This window comes from Pygocentrus nattereri, chromosome 14 (assembly GCF_015220715.1).
Source record: "Pygocentrus nattereri isolate fPygNat1 chromosome 14, fPygNat1.pri, whole genome shotgun sequence".
Taxonomy (NCBI): Eukaryota; Metazoa; Chordata; class Actinopteri; order Characiformes; family Serrasalmidae; genus Pygocentrus; species Pygocentrus nattereri.
The window spans coordinates 32688883-32708771 of record NC_051224.1 but is presented as its reverse complement, the minus strand read 5'-3'; the positions used below and the strand labels follow the sequence as shown (position 1 = coordinate 32708771).

Below are 19889 nucleotides of genomic sequence, written 5' to 3'. Positions count from 1 at the left end.
TCACGATACCACGCTGGAATTCACTGAGCTCCTGAGAGCGACCCATTCTTTCACTAATTTCTGTAGAAGCAGTCTGCAGGCCTACGTGCTTGGTTTTATACACCTGTGGCCATGGTAGTGATTGGAACACCTGAATTCAATTACTTTGATGGGTGAGTGAATACCTTTGGCAATATAGTGTATATTGTATTATTCTAGAATTTCATTGTGAAGGGAAACTTGTTTAGAACCGTGCATGTATTTTGAGTGAACTGTAGGGTGTCTGTATGTGAATGATTTGATAACAGACATGATGGAACACTGGAACACTTTGACTGATCAGCAAAATCAGCAGATTTCAATTCTCAATTTGGAGCAGTAGGTGAAATACTGAAATATACAGTAGCATTGACATAGATCAAGACACAGTGGATGATTTCACCACAAGAAGTGCTCTTTATTAATCCCAAGGGCAGAAAGGCACATACAAAGCATTGAACTCATGGTTGTCTCAACATGAAACACTCAAACCCCTGGACACAGAATAACACAGTAAATAGATATACATACTTTGAAAAGAAAAAAACAATGACATTAACAAAAAGTCATTTTTAGGAGCATCTGCATGTACCATGGGCCAGCTTACACAGCCACACATCCCGAGTTCCTTGGAGCAAGTGCCAGCCAGAAGGGGTAAAGGCAAGCAAAGCAGTGCCAAGAGAGATACCAGTTTCCATACTGGTCGCATTATGCATGGAGTGAAGAATCTTTCTATGGACTGTCAATGGAATTCTGACCTCATATGTTCTTTGTGAAGGATCCATGTAAAGAGATGTGTTTTTTAAACTATTGAAGGCCATACTTTCTTTCAGTGATGACTGGACTCTGCTAGTTAAAGCAAGTTCCATGCAGACCTTTCAGTCAAAGACAATCACTAAAAGTGCTTGCCTACAGTTACATTCAATTCACAAGGCTAAATGATTTGTTAGTTGGATGGGCAAATTTTTATTGTCAATTCAGTCCACCAGTGTCCTTAATTATCAGAATGACCTCAGCCTGTTTTCTTTTTTTCTCTATTGATGGTTGTCTTCTGCTGATTGTTCCGGTTGTGTGAGATGGTTTATCTCCTGTAATGATGCTCTCTGTCTTCTTGTTCCAGGTTCTCCTCTTCCTTACCTAGGAGCTTCAGAGTGGAAGAGAATTGTGAGATGATCTTGTAACTAAGCAACAATGACACCACTTTTGCCTCCCATATTTACATCAGTTTAAATAATATATAAAGACTCTTACATGACTAGGCCTGTCACAATTAGTAAAGAAACATCTAATCTTGGTTATGTCTGGTTGACCACCCCAGTCCTTTGCTCACTCCTTGCCAAGACTCAATGCATCCAGAATGGCAGCAGGGGTCTCAAGGTGGTCTCAAGTGACTGATGCAGCTCCTGCCTTCGCACGTGAAGGAATAATCGCCCTGTCTGGACTCTTCTACCACCCTCAGCTTGCTTGAGCATGCAAACCATATGACAGTGCATCAACACACACCTGACAATGTCTTCGCCTCATCAACAGCCACTTTAAGTGGTAAAATAAGCTGCCATTTCCACAGTCTCCTGCTCCTCCTTCATGCCTGCTTCCTTTTTCCTTCCACATGTTTATTCCCCAATTTTCTCACTAGCATATAGCCAAAATTCTAATCTGTTCAACACTATGCCTTGTATGTACTTAGTAAAATGTGGTGCCTTCATATGTTAAGCCTTTTGGTCAACAGTTTGGCATGTCAGTTTATCAGGTAACCTAACCCACACTAATCACTAGTTTTATTCTGGCTGCATCATTTCTCTTGTCTATAATGTTCACAGCCAGTGTACTGTTGACTAATGTTAACTGACCTCCATTTTCCTCCCTTCCCTCTTCCTTCATCCCACCTACTTTCCACCTCTTTATCCCTTTCTTTTACAGCCCACTCTCATTCTCTCTCCTTTCATCCAGCCCTTTATCAGCTTTTATCCCTCGGAACTCCCTTTTGTTTCATCTTCCTTCTTTCTTCCTTCTTCATGCTCTTCTCACATCATCTGTCTCTCTCCTTTCACCAACCCCTTTTTTGTTAGTCATTCTACTCCCTTCATCTCCTTCATCCATGGCACCTTTTCATTCCAGTTTTCCTACTCCTCAGTTTCCACCACCAACCTAATCCTTACCTGCTCGATCACCCATTTGCTGTTTCGTTGCCAACACAACACTTCTGGCCTAGTCTCTCCTCTTGACCCGCTCAACTAGTCTCATCACTTCCCACAGTATCAATGCTACTGTCTCTCCACCCTTCGTTCTTACTTGCCAGAGTCTGACTTTCAATATATCTTCCAGTTCTCTCTTACCTGCACCTGTGGATGCAACATTCACTTCCATTATTGGAATTCCACCTATTAAGGCATGGTGCGCCATGTGTCCTCTCACCTCCACTGGTGAAGGACTCACATCTTTGCCTCAATCAGTAAAGACTCAAATCCTATTTATTTTGTAACACCCTCCTTTCTTCATTGCCCCCCTCATTATTGGCACCAGCAAACCTTTTTCGCTGAAGATCCTCAATTCCTGTGTCTTGCATTTTGAAGCTTTCCAAGCTTACCACTCTCTGATCTACTGGAACATCCTTTGACCCAACTTCTCTTCTAGACAGTACTTATTACTGCACATTCTAAGTCCTTGGCAGTGCATCTCCAACTAAGGTTGAAGAGCAGTTGCACTACTCTGATGTAGTTGCAGACCTATATGCTGTGAAAATGTGATCGAGATCAATAAACCTCTGGCCTAAATAAATGGCAGTCTGGCATATGACGGTTATTGGCAAAACCTCAGGCCAACAACTGTGGATACATTGGTCTCATTGGTCAATATGCCTCGTCATGTAAAATTATTTATCCAGTCCTGCCTTCAGCTATTGCCTCCATCCACCTCTACTGGTACTACCAGGATCTGGAATTCTTATCGTTACTTTCTCAAGCATCATGCACCGTCTCCTGCTGCCTGGCATTCTCATTCTACCTCTCTATTACCCTGTTAACTTTTCTTCCCAAACCTACAAGTGACCCCATGGACTTTGCCACTTGGAACTTCACTGCCACTGTTACCCGTGGTAATCAGGGGTTCAGATACAGATGTCTGTTATGCAGCTCTCACCAACAAGTGATAAAAGTCTAATTCATCTGCTCCATTTTTCTTATCTCTTATCTTAATAGCAACTAATCAACTCCTCATTTTAAATCCAGCTGCCCCATATCCTGCTAGCAGGTATATACATATCAAGTTCTACCCAAGCCATCACAGTTCTCATGTCATTGCTTCACAATCAGCTGTTTTAGTACAGAAAGCTCTGGATCACTCTCTCTCTCATCATGTGAAGGTCCCTTGATCACACCTCATTCATTCATAGCCCTGAACAGTTCTGAAATTCATCTGGGAGTTCTTTGGTGGTCTGACCTCCTGGCTCCAGACAGAAGCCACACAGATCTCCACCCCTCAAGTCCTCCCATATGTTGAAGGCCAAATTCATGATTTTACAGCACTATGCTTGAGTTTTATTCTGGTTAAGGATATTTTCTGAATGTGCCTTTATTGTGCAGTAAACACAGAGCTCTTACTTTCTGCTGCTCTCTTGCTCTGTTTTCTTTGGATTCTGGCGTAGATGTGAAAGCCTCCTAACAATGACAGCAGAATAATAATCTCCAAAACCCACACTGACACAAACACAATGTCTCCTAAGAGAGAAAGAGAGAGACAGAGGGAGAGAGAGAGAGAGAGACATTAGGCATAAAATATACCTTAAAGTATTACATTAGCTGTAAACACAATAAACAAGAAACTGAGCAATTGGATTGAAGGCAGTATAGACAGAAAATGGAATTTTGGTCAATAACTGTAACAACATCAATGACAATGAAAATGAAGCTGAATATGAATTTAGTACTATTATGTTCTAAGCAGAAATATACAACATAATTGAAATAAAGTGCTTAATGGATGTAATAAATAAATCAATGTGAACTTTTATAATGGAAATTCAGTCCTGAAAATGTGCTGGCTGTATCTAGAACATATCTACTCAACTGCTACAGAGATGCTACAGTAGTCTCTAGAGTGGGCCTTACTAGCTTAAACTCTAGGAAAACCCCTTCTTGATGACATATCTCAAAGTTGAGAGGAAAACCCAGCTGAGCTGTTTTGGGGTGAACTTCCAGGGGTGGTATGTTTGATAGTTGTAACGGGTTTAATTTAGTTTATTTATTTTTCACACAAAATCTTCGTATTTTATGTGTTGGAAACTATCCTGAGTTGTGTTGGGCAGAAAATGTGTTTAAAACATTTATATATTTTTGAATTTTTATAATTATTATTTCATTGTATTTTATTTTTCTCCGTTTTCCCCTTGTGGGCGGAGCTACTGCTGTATCGGTTGCATCTGCCACCCTCTCCTCAGTTGGCTGAGAGTACTGCAGGAGAGAGGTCGGTGAAACTTTGTTTTCCAGTAAAATAGTTAAAATAATGTTCAACACAGTGTTAAAAATGTTAAAAAACAGTACAATATGAAGCTAAATGCCTTTGTTTTATGAGATGGATGTATTAGAGGTGTATTTAGGCGGAATTTTCCAATATAAAGGTGAGAATTATTAGCAAGCTACAGCTGCTGGTGCCATGTGTAATGCTAACCCCCCTCCCCCACCTTTTCTGTGATTTTGGGGTCACGCAGAGGTTTGTGCAGGCAGACACGAGGCTGGATGCTATTTCTCAATGACTTTTGTCTTTTACATCCAGACAATAAAGGATTCCCAGTTGGTACCGGCATTGGAGGTCACGAGTTCTCCTTTTTTCCTTAAAACACAACGCAGAGTAGTCGTGGCTGGGTTCCCTTTGCATGTTCGCTCCATGTGAAGGGTTGGACCCGCTCCAGTGGTGCCGTGACAAACCCGGATTCTTCAGAAGCATCAACGCCAGTTTGACCACCGGGAGGTGCTGCAGTATTTGCTCATCATCATAGTGACTGTTTTGAAAACTCTTTTTCCAGACGAAAAAAATTATTTCCTGATTGGCAATTGTAATCTTTTGGATGTGAAAATGTCTTATGTGAAAATGAGAGTGTTATGCAGGATGGTGATGTAGAACTTGGTCTTGGTAGGACAGGAGTTCAAGGGAGATAGTTCAAACACCAGATGCTAGAGGGGTATTTGATTCTCCAGCATTATGTTCCACTCGTATGCCTGCTAGCCATCAGCCTCTTAACTCAGATATGAGTTTTCCAGATTTGAGTAACCTTATTACTCAGTTAGCTCATTGGATAGGCCAGTCTATAACTGCTCAGTTGCAGAAAGGAAGTGAAATCAAAGAGTCAGGGGTAGTTGAAGCTCAGAGTACCCAGGTAGAGCAGTCCACAGCTGATTCACGTACACTCAATCTGACAGGTGTAAAACTGGTCATCCAGGCAGATCCAGGCAGGCAAAGAACCTCCTAGTTTCCAGGGAGATGGGTCTAATAAAGTGTCAATTCATGAGTGGGAGGAGCAAATGAACTTATACTTGAGGAAAAGGGGTACACCACTAGAGGAACAAGCTCAGGAGATTTTGTCTAGGTTGTCAGGGAAAGCTAGAGACGTGATTAAAATCACTCTCCGCAGCAATTCATTCCTGAAGCCCAGTGAAAATCCTAACGTGATTATTGACATATTGAAACAGCACTTTAGTGAGTTGACTTACTCATCAATACCCCTTGCTGACTTTTATAACACGTTACCCATGGTTGGAGAATACGCCATGAATTACTGGATCCGCCTGCACAAAGCTGTTGATGTTGCTGAGGAGTGCTTAAAAAGGCAGGGACAGAAATTTGAGAGTCCTGGTAAGGAGGTGATCATGATGTTTATAAATCATTGTCCTGATCCCATGCTGTCAGCAGTTCTGAAATTTAAAACAGCTGATAAATGGACAGCGAGCGAAATTCAAGAGCGGCTTGATGTTAGCCAGACTGAGTGCAGGGCACAACAGCAACAAGCGAGGCAAGGACGCAGCGTTATGGGGAAATGTGTAACTGTGCTCTCACAGACATCAGTGTCAGCCAAGCCTGAACTGCCATGTAACCTGGTGAATACCTCAGAACAGATTGGAGTGACACCTGGAGCTACTGTGTCAACTGAGAAGAGTACTGTCCAAACTCTCATTGGTCTTCTCGACTGTGTGATGAAACAGAACAAACAAACGACAGCTGATGAATCTAATTCCTTCAACCAGCAACAGCCATTTCGAAAACCATGTAGGGTCTGTGGAGCTACGGAGCACTCCACCACCATGCATTGCAGACGAGTTTTTGGCATGTTTTCAGTCAGGGCACTGGAAGAAGGATTGTAGAAACCGCAAATCAGGGACTGCTGATTCTAGTGCACAGGTCTTTCAGGGATGCCAGTCTTTAAACGCCTAAGCCTACATTTGGAGTGGGGATGTGTAGGCAGTGATAGTGAAACCCTCAACAGAGTTGAAAGCAATCTTCTAGAGCAGCAGTATGTACATGCATATGAGGATTATTGGAGGTTGATTTCTCAGAATAATGATCAGTCATGTGGCGATGTTGCCCATTTCCTTGACATGATAACTGGTTTGTCCAGATGGAGAGAGAAAGATGCACCTTCCAAGATTGGAACATTTAAGCTGACCCAAGCCGTCACACTTCTTGCTCAGCAAGAACACCTCGTGTTTGATAAGCTGCCAAGTAATGTTCCTGTTTCACCTGGAAGTACTGTGGTTGTTGAACCTACTTCTTCAAAAACTATGCCACGGAACATCATGGTAGGCCGGGTCATTACCTCTATGTGGAGTGACCGGTGGGTTCCGATGAAAGTAGTGAATCTTTCAGACAAGCCAATAACATTGAAGAGGAACTGTAAGCTGGCCAATGTTTCACCATGTTTAGCCACCGAAGACTTCACTTTATTCCAGAACACCAATTCAGTCAAAAATGCTTCATCAGAGCTTGATGCTGTTATTAGCTCTGGGGACCTAAAGAGGAGACTTGAGGAGGTTGGTTTGAAGGATATTGACACTGAGTCATGCCAAGTCAGTTGTTCTACCAAGCAGGAGTTTTCGCAGCTTCTTGTTAAGTACCATGATGTTTTTTCTAAACACTCCTTGGATTGTGGTGAGGCCAAAGGGTTTACCCACCGCATTCGGTTAGTGGATGAGAGGCCATTCCGTCTTCCGTACAAGAGGGTTCCTCCTGCACATTACCAGAAATTGCGTCAGGTCTTAACAGAAATGGAAGAACAGGGCATAATACGGAAGTCTGTAAGCGAATATGCTTCTCCGCTGGTAATGGTTTGGAAGCGAGATGGCTCACTGAGAATCTGCACCAACTTTAGATGGCTCAATGCACGTACCCTGAAGGATGCACATCCCTTGCCCCACCAGTCAGATTTCTTGGCCGCTTTGGGTGGTAACACCTATTTTAGCACGATGGACTTAACCTCTGGCTTCTACAACATTCCGATGTGCGAGGAGGACAAAAAGTACACAGCATTTACTACACCACTGGGCCTACACGAATATAATTGTATGCCGCAGGGTTTGTGTAATAGTCCAGCCTCGTTCATGCGGATGATGTTGAGCATATTTGGTGACTTGAACTTCAGCAGCCTGTTGTGCTATCTGGATGATCTGCTAGTCTTTGCATCCACAGAGAACGAGGCATTGGAGAGACTGGAAGTAGTCTTCCAGAGACTTCGCCAGCACAATCTGAAGCTAAGTCAGAAAAAGTGCCATTTCTTGCGCACTTCAGTCAGGTTCTTGGGGCACATCATAAGTGGTAGTGGAGTGGCTGTGGACCCTGAGAAGGTTAGTGCTATATCTGTAGCTAACCTTATGGAGGATGACGGTATTACCCCATCTGTCAAGAGAATAAAATCCTTTTTAGGGATGATATTTTATTATCAACACTTCCTCCTGAACTGCTCAGCTATAGCAAAACCTCTCTTCGCCTTGACTGCTGGACAAAAACGGAGAAACATGAAAAAGCAATTAGTCAAAGCTGGTACGTTCAGAAGGCTCAAACCTTTGGATTGGACACCTGAGTGTGTTCAGGCTTTTGAATCTCTTAAAGAGAAGTTGTTGCATTGCGCTGTCTTGGTACATCCTGATTTCTCCAGACCTCTGATTCTCTCCATTGACGCCTCCCTAGATGGGTTAGGAGCTGTGCTCTCACAAATACCACTTGGTGAGACCAAAGCAAGGCCTATCGCCTTCACCAGCAAAACTCTCAGTGCTTCACAGAAAAGATGCCCAGCTCATCGCTTGGAATTTTTAGCACTGAAATGGAGTGTTTGTGAAAAATTTAGCCATTGGCTTAAGGGGCATGTATTTTCTGTATGGACGGACAACAACCCGTTAACGTACATAATGACAAAGCCTAAACTTGATGCGTGCGAACAACGTTGGGTTGCCAAGTTGGCTCCGTACACGTTTGACATAAAGCACATCCCAGGCAGACAAAACGTTGTGGCTGATACGCTCAGTCGAGACCCTTTTGCCAAGACTGTAGGTCACAGACTCCTCAGTGAACGGTATAGCAACCTCCTGTGTGAAGCCGAAGGTGTCAGTGAAGATGGCATCCAAGACACATTCCGACTGAAAGTGCAGTGTTGCAAAGCAAAAGAAATGGCTGTTTCGTGTCCTGACTCTATTAGTGCAGAAAATGTGCACACCCTTTATGAGTCCCATAGCAGTTGTGAGATAGCAGCGGAGACCCATGCAGCACAGTGTGTTCAGTTGGTTCGGCAGTTCTGCATGCCAGGTCAAGACACACTCCCTACACTCTCCTTGCAAGAACTCCAGCAACACCAAGAGCAAGACCCTGTCGTATCCTCAGTTCTTCCATTTGTCATGCGCAAGAGACGCCCCTCCAGACGAGAGAAAGCTAAGCTCTCTTTAACCTCTCTTGGGTTAGTTAAGCAGTGGGAGAATCTCCATATCCAAGATGGCATACTGTATAGACTGTCTAAAGATCCTCTGAGTAAGCACAACCGATATCAGTACATTCTTCCACAGAGTTTAAGAGACAAGGCACTGAGTGGTATCCATGATTTAGCAGGGCATCAAGGGCGAGTAAGGACACTTCAGTTGGCTAGGCGAAGATTTTATTGGCCTAGGATGGAGCAAGATATCCAGGGGTATGTAAAATGCTGTAAAAGGTGCATTCTTGCTAAGACACCAGAACCATCTGCTAGGGCACCACTTGAGAGTATTCAAACATCAGCACCCATGGAACTTGTGTGCTTAGATTTTGGTGTGCAGAGGATTACAAGCAGCGTTCCGTCGATGTATTAGTGGTCACAGATCACTTTACTAAACTGGCTCATGCATTTCCATGCACAAATCAAACGGCTAAACAGGTAGCCAGAAAACTGTGGGACCATGTCTTTTGCGTGTATGGTTTTCCACAGTGGATACACAGTGATCAGGGAGCCAATTTTGAAAGTGACCTAATCGCTGAACTGCTTAAGTTGTCTGGTGTTGCAAAATCACACACCACAGCCTACCATCCGATGGGAAATGGATGCACTGAAAGGTTTAATCGCACACTGGGCAACATGCTGCGTTCCTTGCCCTTGAAAGCTAAACACCAGTGGCCTCAGCAGATTCAAACTTTGACATTTGCATACAATGCTACTGTCCATGAGACAAGTGGATTTGCGCCATTCCAGTTGATGTTTGGAAGAGTTCTGTGACTTCCTGTGGATGTGATGTTCCAACATGCCCTCAAAGACCCCATCGTTGTTGGATATGATGCCTATGTGGAGACCCTCATGTCCTACCTTCAGGAAGCCTCAAAAATCGCACAGCAACATGCCACTAAGGAACAAAGGAAGCAGGCTCAAAATTACAACAGGAGAATGAAAGGCCGTCACCTTAATGTGGGAGACCGTGTGTTAGTTGCTAACAAAGGAGAGCGGGGAAAGAGAAAGCTTGTGGACCGCTGGGAAGCAACTGTATACACCATTGTCGATCAGAATCCACAAACGCACACCTACAAGTTGCAGGGGGAGAATGGAGCAACGAAAGTAGTACATCGCAATCTTTTGTTGGATGTAAGCTACCTGCCTGTTGGATTTGAATCAGAGGAGGAAACTGAAATGGCTTCAGGTGGTGATTCTGAGAGCTTGGGAAATAGTGACGTCAGCTTGCAGTCTTCAATCATGATTGATTCTTTAGAAGAACAGAGCTCTGAGGACAGAACAAACCTGTGGGTTATGGAAAGTTCTACCCACTCCAAAAGTCAAGAGTCTTGTTGTGAGAGCAATGCTGCGCTAAGTCAGGTGTAAGTAAGTGTAGCGAATTTCCTGACGGCAGGAGTTTGACTTCAGAATATCCCCAATTGACTAATGTTGACTCAGACAACAGGGAGAATGTCTGTAGTGTCCCTGACACAGACTTTAGAGATCTGACAGACTCAAACTCAGAAGCTATTCCAGACCAGATAGCACCTAGTCAGAGAGTAAACCAAGATACCCAGGGTGAGGAAACTACACACCGTCAGGTTACACGGACTGGTAGGGTAGTTAAAAAGGTCAGTCGTCTGATTGAGACTATGGCACAGAAGCAGTTCAGTCTAAAGTCACTTAGAGGTTCAGTGAGTCAGAAATCTCAGTCATTACTTACATTGTTTTGAGCAGTAAATAATAGAAGTAATGGGTTACCCCCATTTTAAGTTGATGCATTTTTTTTGTATCATTGAAAGATTCATGTACATATGGATGTTTAATAGGCTGAGAGGTGGTTTGGTGTACGTGGCATCATATTATTCTGAGAGGTTAACTAAGGCCTGATCACCCTTACTAGCTTCTTAACCTTTAAGAAATAGGTTGCACTCAATGCAGAAAAGGAATTAGATTTCATGGATTCTTAAGCCTGGTCCAAGAGAAGGGTCTTCTCCTAAATAGCAGATTTTGGTGAATTTTGTAGGGGGAGAATGTAACGTATTTAATTTAGTTTATTTATTTTTCACACAAAATCTCCGTATTTTATGTGTTGGAAACTATCCTGAGTTGTGTTGGGCAGAAAATGTGTTTAAAACATTTATATATTTTTGAATTTTTATAATTATTATTTCATTGTATTTTATTTTTCTCCGTTTTCCCCTTGTGGGCGGAGCTACTGCTGTATCGGTTGCAAACTATTTTGATGTTCATCTTCATCAGATAAAAAATCTGAAAATTTCTTGATAACATTTTGATGCTGTTTATTAGATTTATTCTGGGCAATGAATACCAATCTGAATCCATATTTCATCTGCGTAAATAGAAATGGAGATATTTTATATTTTTGTGTAAAGAAAATCCTTCATTTATTGGAATGAAATAAAGACTATTTAAGAGTTTTTCTCAAAGGGGACTTGGTATTCTAGGTTTATCATTAGTCTTAGCTAAGCCCCTTGTAGACTTGGTCTTGACTTGATCTTGACTTGTCATGGTCATGGACTCAAAGGTGGTCTTGACTACAGCCCTACGTCTCTGTTCTTGATTAAGGGACACATCTTAATATTCTTATAAATTTATAATGTGACATCCTTCACATTAATAATTAGTATAAAACACTTACAGTAGGTTGAGACAGATGCTGATTAGTTCCCCCCAAAGGTGAAATGAAACCACCATGTCACTGTTTTAGACGTATAAGTAATAATACTTCTTTACAATGACCTTGTTTTAAAGTAAGTAGCTTTTAGACTTTGAGGTCTAAAAATATTTGAAGCTGTCCGCTATGGAAGAAGACATTTCAAATTATTTTAAGAATTTAACTAGACAGACGGGTGGCATGGTGGGTAGCGCTGTCGCCTCACAGCAAGGAGGGCCTGGGTTCGATTCCCCGGCCGGGCGACCAGGGTCCTCTCTGTGTGGAGTTTGCATGTTCTCCCCGTGTCTGCGTGGGTTTCCTCCGGGTTCTCCGGTTTCCTCCCACAGTCCAAAGACATGCAGGCAGGCCAATTGGACATGCTAAATTGCCCCTAGGTGTGAGTGTGTGAGTGACTGTCTGTGTCTGTCTGTCTGCCCTGCAATGGACTGGCGACCTGTCCAGGGTGTATCCTGCTTTCTGCCCGAAGACTGCTGGGATAGGCTCCAGCATCCCCCCGCGACCCTGACGGAGAAGCGGCTTAGAAAATGGATGGATAACTAGACAGACATCCTGCTTTATAAACTCATTCCAAAAACAGTGAATTCTTAAAATAAGTGAAGTTGTCCTGAAATTTCAGAATGAAATTGATCTTCTTTTATCTTAAAATGAAAACACAAAGATTTTCATTAAGATTTCATTGTTTGCAGTGTCAAAACATTTGCATCAAATTTTTTATTCTGTGGAGTTAATAAAGCAGTTTATTGTGAAGTTATACTGCTTTTTAACATTGCTGCCTCATTTTGAGGAGCATTTTCAGGAATGTGTCTTATTTTAAGCAATACAGTGTTAATTTAAGACATTTTTACTTAAGAACAATGTTTCCCTAATATTGAGCTTGAAGCTTGTTCACACATTTTATTTCAAGAATTTTGTACCAAATTAGGTTTAAGTGCATTTGTGACACTGTTTTTCCTGCAGTGTTATCTTTATCAAGCTATTCTCTTACTCTGAAAACTGAGAGGCACTTGAGGGTTAGAGGAGCAATCAGTCACTGCCAAACTTGTACCACTGCCTGATTGTGTCCTTGGTGTCACTTTAGGCTTCAGAGTTGAAATGGGGGTCACAGTTGTAGGATCTATAATTACACACCAACAGAGCATCCATTGTGATGAAGAGTAAAGTGAGTATGTCACTTAAATAGTTTTTAGGGGATAAGTTACATTTTCTAAGTTTCCTGCAATGTCATAAAAATAGGGTGATACAACAAAACACTTCTGCCTTATAGATACACAACAATTTCAAATCTATACAGCAAATATGCTGAAATCCCATAAACCCCCACTCTAGATACCCTTTATTATGAAGTATGCATTCAGTCTACTTTTCAAGATGTCAATCAAAAACACAGCAAACTTTCAGGCATCCCAGCATCCTTGGTTAGAACAGATTGAAACAACATGCCTGAAAAATTTTTATGGATCATTTATATCTTACCTCTGATGACTTGCATATTCATGTCTAATGTGGTGTGCATACCTATGTACATATTTACTGAAGACATGAGGACATCTTTATGTTGTTAGCTGTCCTTGTTTGGTGTGATGTTCGGAATTATTAGGTCTAACAGTAAAAACAATATTTCTTTTGTAGTGATAAGCAGGCGTGTACCCTGGATCTACACCTTGATTAAACCAACATGAACTCTGTTAGATTAGTTTATGATGTAAGTCCTAGTGGGTGATAGATCATTAGGGCACAATTGGGCACCACATGGTGAAATGATAACCTAAGATATATAACAGCATGAGAGATCATTTAATTTCCAACATACCTTGCTTTGGGTTCTAACTTAGATATGTTTAAAAATACTTTCACAACTGCATCACTGTTGTAGTTGCTGTTGTTGTACACTGCAAAAAAATAAAGGGAACACTCAAATAACACATCCTAGATCTGAATGAATGAAATATTCTCATTGAATACTTTGTTCTGTACAAAGTTGAATGTGCTGACAACAAAATCACACAAAAATCATCAATGGAAATCAAATTTATTAACCAATGGCGGCCTGGATTTGGTGTCACACACAAAATTAAAGTGGAAAAACACTACAGGCTGTTCCAACTTTGATGTAATGTCCTTAAAACAAGTCAAAGTGAGGTTCAGTATTGTGTGTGGCCTCCACATGCCTGTATGACCTCCCTACAATGCCTGGGCATGCTTCTGATGAGGTGGCGGATGGTCTCCTGAGGGATCTCCTCCCAGACCTGGACTAAAGCATCCGCCAACTGGACAGTCTGTGGTGCAATGTGACGTTGGTGGATGGAGCGAGACATGATGTCCCAGATGTGCTCAATCGGGCAGGCCAGTCCATAGCTTCAATGCTTTCATCTTGCAGGAACTGCTGACACACTCCAGCCACATGATGTCTAGCATTGTCTCCATTAGTAAGTAAGTAAGAAATACCTTTTTTGATCCCACAACTGGGGAAATTATCACCTCCGCATTTAACCCATCCGTGAAGTGAAACACCACATACACACTAGTGAACACACACACTAGGGGGCAGTGAGCACACTTGCCCGGAGCGGTGGGCAGCCCTATCCACGGCGCCTGGGGAGCAGTGGGGGTTAGGTGTCTTGCTCAAGGACACCTCAGTCATGGACTGTCGGCCCAACCACACCACCATATGGTCTCACAAGGGGTCTTAGGATTTCATCTCGGTACCTAATGGCAGTCAGGCTACCTCTGGGGAGCACATGGGGGGCTGTGCGGCCCTCCAAAGAAATGCCACCCCACACCATTACTGACCCACTGCCAAACCGGTCATACTGAAGGATGTTGCAGGCAGCAGATCGCTCTCCACGGCGTCTCCAGACTCCAGAGCACAACCCCCATCTTTGGACGTCAGGCCCTCATACCATCCTCATGGAGTCAGTTTCTAACCGTTTGTGCAGACACATGCACGTTTGTGGCCTGCTGGAAGTAATTTTGCAGGGCTCTGGCAGTGCCCCTCCTGGCAGAGGTAGCGGTCCTGCTGCTGGGTTGTTGCCCTCCTACGGCCTCCTCCACGTCTCCTGGTGTACTGGCCTGTCTCCTGGTATCGCCTCCAACCTCTGGACACTACGCTCACAGACACAGCAAACCTTCTTGCCACAGCTCGCATTGATGTGCCATCCTGGATGAGCTGCACTACCTGAGCCACTTGTGTAGGTTGTAGAGTCCGTCTCATGCTACCACGAGTGTGAAAGCACCACCAACTGTACTGAGAAGTGGTCTGTGGTCCCCACCTGCAGAACCACTCCTTTATTGAGTGTGTCTCGCTAATTGCCAATAATTTCCACCTGTTGTCTATTCCATTTGCACAACAGCATTTGAAGTTGATTGTCAATCAGTGTTGCTTCCTAAGTGGACAGTTTGATTTCATAGAAGTTTGATTTACTTGGAGTTATATTGTGTTGTTTAAGTGTTCCCTTTATTTTTTGAGCAGTGTAGTTATTTTTTAATTTTAAACAACAGTACTTACCAGGACACTGCTGTATCTCAATAGTTTTGTGTCCATGGCTAACATGATTCTGAGCATAGCAGGTGACACTTCCATGAGCTGCCCTGTCCAGCAGAAGAGTCTGGTTCCCATCAGCCAGTTGGTGTGTATGTTGGAAAGTCCAGTTATAGTGCACATTATCTCCATCAGACGAACAGTAAACGTTCCTCTTCTCAATTGATAAGCAGCTGTCTGTCACAGTCACTGAGGGCACCACAGCTGCAAATGATAGATCAACAGCTCAGTGTAGATTACAGTCTAGATTAGAGTTCAGTCTGGATTACAGCACAGTCCAGGTTACAGCTCAATCTGTATTATACCTAAATCTAAATTACCGTCTAGTCTAGATCACAAGATTATCTGCCTAGACTACACCTTAGTCTAAATATCAGCTCCATCTAGATTACAGGCAAGTCTAGATTACAGTTCAGTCTATATTAGAGCTCAGTCTAGATTACACATCATTGTAACTGATCATTTAGTCTGTCTTACATTTTATGTACTAATAATTTTATTTGGCTGCCTGAATTTCTCCACCACTTCATTTTCTTTAAATACTGAGTGAGACAGTCTTTTTTCTGAATACAAGAATTTACAATCAAAGCTACTGATAATTTGCAAAAACTTGAAAGGTATTTCAAGGAAAATTAACTTGAATCTATTTGATTAATTTAGTATTTCTCATTGTGATTACTGTAAATTTATTCAATTCCAAGTTTATTATATTTTTTCTTCTTTAGAGGGATTTTAATTAGTCTATTATCTCACTATATTGGGAGATCCTTTTCTTGTTGCATGAAATAAGCCAAATTATCTGCCAGTGTAGTGAGAAGTTTACTTACTAAAATCACTTAAAAAATATCAAGAGGCAAGTTAAACAATCAGTAAAAAAAAAGTAGTACTAGATTGTGGTCCTACTTAATTGCAGTACTATTGTGGTCCTACTTGGTCTACCGAAATTCTCCATTAGGAATTTATATGAGTTAATTAGTAAATATAGTAGTTTTATGTTTTGGTTACTGTGTGATGTGATTAGAGGTTGTGAAGACCCACCTTCAATAACCAGCTGGAGATGATAAACGCCTCTGTTATTCCCTGCAGAATCATATGTTTCTAAAGTGTATCTTCCTGAGTTTCTTTTCTCTGCACTGCTGATTATCATGGATCTGTTATCAGTAACAAACTGCCATCTTGGATAAACTGAATGGTTTAATGTGATGTTATGGTTTATAAATCTGAAAATACGCTCAGTAGGAACTCCATTGATGTTCTTCTTTAAGCGTAATTCATCCTCAGATGGCAGCTGCAGGTACAGCGGTCGTCCCACAGCTCCATAACATGGATCACTCTGAGTAAATCTACAAACAGGGTTTATGGACAACAAACCTGCAGAGGAAGAACAGCAAGAAGATTCTGTCATTAATCTGATACAGTGAAGTGTCGTCTACTGTATTCACCTCTAACACACTTTAAGAAGCCTGTTTATACCAGAGAGCTGAGATTAAACACCGAGTCACAGTTTTCAGTGAAGACGTAAATGTGTAAAGGAGTGAATGTTTCTGAGGAGAAGAAATAAGGAATGGAAGAAATGAGCAGCAGAACTTAAGATGTTTAAATTGTTTTAACAATAAATATTTGAATTTCACTGTAAAACTTGGGACAGTCATGGGCTGGAGGTTAAGGATCCAGCCTCGTGACCAGAAGGTCGCCGGTTCGATCCCCACAGCCGACAGCACATGACTGAGGTGTCCTTGAGCAAGACACCTAACCCCCAACTGCTCCCCGGGCGCTGCGGATTGGGCTGCCCACCGCTCCGGGCAAGTGTGCTCACTGCCCCCTAGTGTGTGTGCTTACTAGTGTGTATGTGGTGGTTCACTTCACGGATGGGTTAAATGCGGAGGTGAAAATTCCCCGTTGTGGGACTAATAAGGGTCACTTAATCTTAAAAAAGGATCATTGAAAGCAAAGTCAACAAACTGAGGTGTTCACGCTGGTGGTGACAGGAACCAGACATCTGAAGAGTTTAATACACTGCAAATTATCCTGTCTTTGCCTAAATGAAAATCTTAAATTTGGAAATGTGAGATTAATTATCTTAGTTAAAATGACTAATAAGTTTCTATGTTAGAATTCACAAAATATTCTTTAATTGATCAGGAGTGTATTCGTTATGCATCATTTTGTCAGGAAATCTTAAAATGGGGTAATTTACTGGTAAAACAAACTATATTAGACTGTGTAAGAATAAGTGCAAACTGCAAACATATTCCACTAGTATTAAATAATTTCCACTTAAATTAGGAATCTATTTGCTTGTTCCTTGGCCTTCATTTTTTCAGTGCTGTAAAAATTAGCGTATAAAAAGACATTAGACATTTTTTGCTAATATTTAGCGTATTTCACTTATTATATCACTATTGTTTTGTAGAAAATCTGATTTCAAGTAATTTGATCCAAAACAGTATTTTCTACTTATGCCAAACCTTTGAACACTCATCATTTATTTCTTGTATTTTAGTGTATTTATCTTTTTTGGTAGTACCTCTGAAAGCTCCCTCACAGAGAGATATTACAGGAAGTGGTTATGAATATGTAGCCTGACATTTGAGACATAGTTTTAAGATAACTCTTACCAAACTTTGTCCAAATAAAAAAAAAGTCTTAATAATACTAAAGGTAAAGTAATTCCCAAAGAAAAACTGTTTAACATAAGCAACATTACATATTAAAACTTAGAAGAAATTCATAAAACAAAACTGATTATAAATGTATATAAAGTAACAGCTTGTCAGAGGTCTTGCCAAGCCTAGGCCTCCAGGGCTAACCAGCCCTTATGATGTTATAGAGGGCCATGTTCTCTCAATTCTCAGAGAGACAGAGAAAGAGAAAGAATGAGCATGTAGACATAAGAACATGAAATTGCCCTGTGATGGACCTGCTTTCCGCCTGATGACCACTGGGATAGGCTCCAGCACCCCCAAACCCCCCACCCCCGTGACCCTGAGGGAGAAGCGGCTTAGAAAATGGATGGATGGCTGGATGGATGGATGGATGGATGGGCTGAGCCCCACCAACACCCCTGACCTCTAACACTGTGGCCTTTTTATTTCTTTTAAAAGTTCAAAGATTTTTTTTTTACTTAGGATAAATCTATACATATATTTGAAAATTGCTGTCGCACATTTCCATGTCACTACACAAAGAGTCTTAGCCTGTAGGTGGAGCTTTATTTCAGTCACACCCCTGCATTCTTGAGCAGGAAGTGAGACTGCATCCCTGTCACTCATGGCCACTTGGTGAGCAGTTAGATCCCATTGTTTTGAAGTAAATGTGTCCCAAAGTCTGAAAATCAGTGTGTAATATCAAGAAATGTCCCTCCCGAAACACACGTTGTCTGCAATAACATACTTATCTACCAATGAAAAATATTATGATTTCATGTGTTTACAACTGTTCAAAGCGGTGTTTTCTCATCATGTATTGGTGTTTTGAGTTTGGTCCAAAATAAGCTAAAATTATCATTACTGAAACTTTTGGTCAAGTTTTGGTAGAGTTAAGATTCTTTTAGTCATGACAAAATGGAATTCTCAGTCATTTGCTTTAATAAAATTAGCTTAATTAAGTTCACTGAAAGCAAAAGATTCTAGTCTAAAGTCATCAGTTATAGTCTTACATGTGTTTTGAACTCTGTCTTTGCACCAATTCAGTAGAATGAAACATATAAATTGAAAACTGTCATAAACATTTTTGCTACTGTCATCAAAAACTGTGAAGCGATAAATCATAAAATAAAATGCTACTGCAGAAAACTTACCCACTCCAGCTTCTGTGAACATCACCAAGATTCCAAAGATGACCAGCATTTTCATTTAGTCCAGACAGCAAAGATTGGTGCCAGATGCAGCCAGATGCAGCCTCCACTCTGACGACTCAGATTTTATGCAACAAAAAATGTAAAAAAGAGAAAGCGTTATTACATCTATGCGAGATCCCACCTCCTATTATTCTTTTTAAAAACATGCAGAAACTAATAATTATATGTATAACTGAGCTATGCTTCAATTATTTTAGTTTTCTGGAAATTTGCTTTTGGTATTTAGCAAGTCCATCAAAATGTCACTGTGCAATTTTTCTAACCTCATTAGTTCATGTCTCTGGTCATATTCCACAATATTCATCATATCATTTAAAACACTTTCCTGTTATATTATATCAAAATGCAATGCCTTTTCCCCTCCTCAAAAACATTTTTGAGTTTTTTTTATGCCGCTGTGCACCGAAGAGTTTGATATAGAATGTAAACATTGTTAAAGATATTCACTCCTCCATCCATGAAATAACTTGAAACTGATATGTTATAATAGATAAAACTATACTGAAAATCAGCTCATGAAAATTAGGCATTGCTTTTGAATTGTGGTTCAACGGAACAATTTTAAAACACAAACTAATGAAACTGGCCTGGATAAAAATGATGGTACCCCTAAAAAAGATTGAAAATAATTTGACCAAAAGGACATGTTAAATTAAGGCATGTCCTGCAATTAGCATCACAGGTGTCTTCAAACTTGTAATCAGTCAGTCTGCCTATTTATAGGGTAAAAAGTAGTCCCTATGCTGTTTGGTATCATGGTGTGTGTTCTGGCGGATGTTACTTCTCGCCAGCAGAGGGTGCTGTTGTCTTGGTGTTCATTTTATGTGTTGCAATAGCCAATGGAAATGCC

At 41.3% G+C, this 19889-nt stretch overlaps 1 protein-coding gene across 3 annotated transcripts; it reads right to left on the bottom strand.

Annotated features, from left to right (window-relative positions):
• Positions 1-960: 960 nt before the first annotated feature.
• On the bottom strand, positions 961-19043 carry LOC108414418. Of its 3 annotated transcripts, none has more exons than XM_037544619.1 (5): positions 18980-19043; positions 16219-16551; positions 15148-15384; positions 3618-3734; positions 961-1162 (listed from the first exon to the last, which is right to left on the bottom strand). In XM_037544619.1, exons 1-5 carry the CDS (start codon positions 19032-19034, stop codon positions 1152-1154), a joined length of 753 nt encoding a protein of 250 aa, XP_037400516.1. In that variant the 5' UTR covers positions 19035-19043; the 3' UTR covers positions 961-1151. The 3 variants fall into 3 exon arrangements, with proteins under 3 accessions (XP_037400516.1, XP_017542766.2, XP_037400515.1); XM_017687277.2 differs by having other exon boundaries at positions 961-1155; XM_037544618.1 differs by having other exon boundaries at positions 961-1150.
• Positions 19044-19889: the final 846 nt, after the last annotated feature.